The 4942-nt window shown below is 35.3% G+C and overlaps 1 protein-coding gene across 2 annotated transcripts in view; it reads left to right on the top strand.

Annotated features, from left to right (window-relative positions):
• Positions 1-4942, top strand: part of LOC108532351 (serine/threonine-protein kinase ULK4-like) — a 113972-nt gene that overhangs the window by 20954 nt on the left and 88076 nt on the right. For both annotated transcript variants that reach the window (XM_017876391.1, XM_017876392.1), the window contains exon 8: positions 737-783. In XM_017876391.1, coding sequence (XP_017731880.1) covers positions 737-783 — 47 coding nt within the window. The remainder of the gene's footprint in view (positions 1-736; positions 784-4942) is intronic.

Consider the following 4942-nt stretch of genomic DNA (forward strand, 5'->3'; position numbering starts at 1 on the left):
AATAAATAAATAAATAAAATAAAATAAAATAAAATAAAATAAAATAAAATAAAATGTGATGTCATAAGACCTTTTACCTTCTCGTTAGTGACTGGAATGAACTCCCCATGTGGAATGGGTTGGGGGTGTTGGTTCCTTTACTGGGTCCTCTGGTAAACGGCAAGGTTTCTGATATCACATTGAAGGAAGACATCAATTCTCTAGAACATTTTTTTTCCTCTTCCCCTGGAAATATTACTTTTTGGATTATCTTGGTCTATTGGTAAGCTCAAGGGAATTTGTCAGAGTTTTTTTGGTTTTTGTTTCTTTTGGCTCATGTTTGAGCATCGATTGGCAGAGTTTTTGAAGTCATCCTCAGAAAGGAATTACAGTGGTTCGGAGATGTTTTCCATAGTGGTCCCTCATTTGGAAATTGGCTTGAAAAAATTTAAGTTCATTTGCTTCCAGGATAGTATTAAGGTTACTTTTGTTGATAGTTGGTGTGTGTCTGTCAGGTAAGGGCAGTAATTTAGCGAATATAAAGTGGTAGGAGAAATTAAAAGTACTGTTCTTAGTTTTTATTTTAATCTTATTCATATACTAGTACCTTTGTAATTTAGTAAATATCATTTTTGGTGTACAGTGTAAACTTCCTTTTTATAAAATCCCGGGCTGTTAACTTTGCTGTCATTTTATATGTTTTGTGACTTAAACATTTTAATTTTTTCTTTTTTTACATTTAAATTTTTTATTCTAGTTCCAATTGCTAATCCAGCATTTGCGGATTGCTCCAAATTGGGATATGTAAGTAACATTTATATTTTAAAAATTATTTTTCATGACTTTATTAAGTAGTTAGAGCGTACATATTTATCAAAAACAGAGTCCTAAGTAATTATCATAAATTGTTCTGATGTAATGATGACTCTACTCATAGGCAATTTTTATGGGCATTCCAATTATAAATTTTAGAATATTAAAAATGGCCCTTCTCCTAATATTATAAATACAATTCTGGGATTATCTAAGGTACTCCTGGAAACTTTATTAACTGTTACTGTTTTTTTATTTTCGTAGAAAGAAGGTCTCTCACTATGTTGCCCAGGCTGGTTTTGAACTCCTGGACTCAAGTGATTCTCCCATCTCTGACTCCCAAAGTGTTAGGATTACCGGTGTGAGCCACTGTGCCTGGCTCACTGTTACTGTTTTGAGTATTGGTTATAAAATACTTAAACCCTGATCCCTGTGTATTAATTTAGTTATATTTCCTCGAAGTTTCCCTTGGCCACCGTTATCTTTCCCTCTTGTAGCACATAGCTTCCCTAGATGTTATTTACAATCTAATGGGATTATGATTTATAAACTCCTGATGGAAGGAAGTGTCCTTGCTTTTTATAGAAGCAATATACCAGGTGAAAAGCACAGTAAATCAAGTGTTAGAAGTCCCTCGGTTCTGGTTGCCAATAAGACTTGGCCAAATGATTATCTTTTTCTCTATCTCTGCTTCCTGGGGAGTGTGGCTGGGACAAGGAAATGGCATAGGTTTAGGATTCAGACAGACCTGGGTGTGGATCAAAGATCTGCTTTCTGGGCCAAGTACTTTCAATTGCTGAGCCTCAGTTTCCTCATCTGTAAAATTGGGATGGGATAACTACTTCATAGATTTTTGGTAATTGTTCAACTTTGAATGAGGCAAATATATGAGATACCTTGTATAGTGCCTGATTCTTAGTGGGTATTTCATTTTCAATGGGGTTGGGGTTGTAGAAGTTGTAGTTATTATCATCAAACTTGCTTATCTCATGATTGTTAGGACAGGCACATGAAAAAATGGAGGTGAAAGAATTTTGTGAATTGTGGCAGTGGTATGATAATAATTATTCTTCTATGCTGGTGAAATATGGGTGAACCAATAGGAGTTTAACAAATGCTTAATAATAAGGGTAATTCTTACTATGCATCTTCTAATGTTACTCTCCCAAAGTAAAATCTGGTAATAGAAACTAGGATTTTTAGGTAATGGCTGAGTATTTAATACTTTGAGAAAGCTAATGGTATGCTCATTAAAAATGAATCAATGAGATATTTATTTAAGCACTTTTATTTAAAACGTGTTATATCCTTGAATGGGGTGCCACCTGCTGACATTTAAGACAGATCATTTCCAAGTACAGTCATCCCTGTGTATCAGCCCAGAGATTGGTTTTAGTATCTGCTTGGATATCAAAATTCACACATACTGTTTTTTCCCCCCACTTTTAAAAATTGAAGTTTGATTGTAAAACAGTTTTAATTTGAATAAAATGATACTGAGGTAGACAAGTTCTCTGGTAGGAATCCTCTTTTATTCTCTTTATCCATTCAAAACCACTTCCAGCGAGGTTTTCTCTGACCTCAGGTTATATTACCTTGACAGCATATGGTAAAGGGTCCTTAACTTAGTCTGGGAGATAATGATTATTGAAGTAGATATATTTATTCCTTAGTTTTGTTTTGCATGTAAAAAATTAGAATCACATGATATAATTTTATGTGTTTGTTTTCCCTATAACATATGTATTATATATTTTAAATGTTATTAACATTTGAAAATAAAATACATAATACTGAAGATAAACTTTTATATGTTATGAATATCTGATCATTTTGTTTACTATTTTGGATAGTATTATAATGTTATAAACAACATTCTGATGAACATTTTGAGATTAAATCTTTGTGCCTGCTTTTCTTTTCGCTTTAGGGAAGATTCATAGAATTAGAACAAATGGATAGAAGGCAGTAAATATTTTGTGACTTCTGAAAATTGCTGAAATACTCTTAAAATTAAAATTGTATCAATATATAATCCCAATCAGTGTGTTTAAAATGCCTTTTGTTAGAACTTCCAACATTGAGTATTTATCAAATTGTATATCCTTTTATCCTTGCCAGTCAACTTTGAGGTATAATTCACATGCAGTAATAGTATAATACTGTAATTAAAAAATTTGTTAATTGTAAATTATGCATAATTTAAAACATTCAATTTTAGCCATTTTTATGTGTACAGTGGCGTTGAGTTCATTCTCATTTTTGTATAACCATCACCACTATTCATTTCCAGAACTTTTTCATCATCTTAAACAGAAGCTCCTTACCCATTAAACAGTAACTTCCCTTTTTCCTTCCCCAGTCCTGGTAACCTATGCTCTACTTATTCTGTCTTTGTGAATTTGCTTATAGTGAGTGCCTCATATTGCTACTGAAACATCAATGGGTTTGGTCTAGGTCCTGTTGCTCACAGCACAGAAAGCCAATCACGGAGACAATGAGTATTACTAGGGAAGAAGGCTTCAATTGGGTGCTACAGCTAAGGAGATGGGAGATCAGTCTCAAATTTGTCTCCTCAACTGACTAAAACCAGGGGTTTATTTAGCAGGGAAGGAATGTAATCATGTATGGGAAAACAGGAATTAGGGAAGGGTGAGGAAGAGGAGTTGGTTGACAGGAAGCAGGTAGTTGATCAGGCAGTTGTGATGAGTGAGGGGGTCTGGTATCTTATGGTCCAGATGTGGTGATCTGTTAAGTTTCAGTTCCTTGATAACTATCTGGGAGGCCTGATGGCTGGTTTCCCAAGAAAGGAACTCAGATAAGACAAATGTAACTTTCTCAAGGTTTAAGACTAGGAGGGTCAATTTCTATGTTTGTTTTAACAGACGGTAAACATCAGTTCTATGGGACAATTGGTCTGGTTTCATTTGCAGGGTTCATCCATGTTATAACTAACATGTGTCAGCATTTCATTCCTTTTTAAGGCTGAGTAATATCCCGTTGTATGTACATACCACATTTTGTTTATCTTTTCATCTGTTGTTGGGCACTGGCTCATTTATATCTTTTGGCTATTGTGAACAATGCTGCTATGAACATTAGTGTTTTCTGTTTTTTTTTTTTTGCTAACAGCTATCCTGATGGGTATGAAGTAGTATCTCATGGTTTTGATTTGTATTTTGTGACTAGTGATGTTGAACATCTTTTCATGTGATTGTTGGCTATTTGTATATCTTCTTTGGAGAAAGGTCTAGTCAAGTCATTTGCCAATTTTTGAATTGAGTTTTATGTTGTTGAGTTGTAGGTGTTTTTTATATATTCTAGATATTAACCCCTTGTCAGATAAATGATTGCAAATGTCTTCTCTTATTACATAGGTTGCTTTTTACTGTGGCAGGTGCCTTTTGAGATGCGAATTTAGGAAGCATTTTCTATTTTTTAAATAAGAGTTTTATACTTGAATAAGGTAAAGTAAATGCTCATCCATCATTAATTTTTTAATTAAAAACAGTTTTCCTGTTTCTTTGCTGTAGTTCTCCTCTTGGTTGATTACATTTTATCATTTGGTAGTTTTCTTTGTTTGAGACGGAGTCTTGCTCAGTCGCCCAGGCTGGAGTGCGATGGCGTGATCTCAGCTCACTGTAACCTCTACCTCCTCGGTTCAAGCAATTATTCGCCTCAGCTTCCCGAATAGCTGGGATTATAGGCACTTGCCATCATGCCCGGCTAATTTTGTAGTTTTGTAGAGACAGGGTTTCACCATGTTGGCCAGATGGTCTTGAACTCCCGACCTCAGGTGATCCACCTACTTTGGCCTCCCAAAGTGCTGAGATTATAGGCGTGAGCCACTGTGCCTGGCTCGTAGTTTTTTTGTTTGTTTGTTTTCAAGGTCTCTCAGTGGCTTACCTCTGCGTCATGCTTAGGAATGTGAGCTCTCTCCCCTGTACTAACTGTAGCTCTGTAGGATTTGGGGGGTCACCCTTACCTTTTTTTTTCCCCCTCTTTTGTGTGTCTTGTTTGAGTTAGCTTTTCTTTTCATTCTAGGACTGTAAATTTTACTAGATTGTCTCTAGGAATCTCTTTTTACTAATTTGCTCCTGCCTGCCTGCCCCTTTCCCTTCCCTTCCCTTCCCTTCCCTTCCCTTCCCTT

Source organism: Rhinopithecus bieti, unplaced genomic scaffold, assembly GCF_001698545.2.
Source record: "Rhinopithecus bieti isolate Rb0 unplaced genomic scaffold, ASM169854v2 scaffold_9581, whole genome shotgun sequence".
Taxonomy (NCBI): domain Eukaryota; kingdom Metazoa; phylum Chordata; class Mammalia; order Primates; family Cercopithecidae; genus Rhinopithecus; species Rhinopithecus bieti.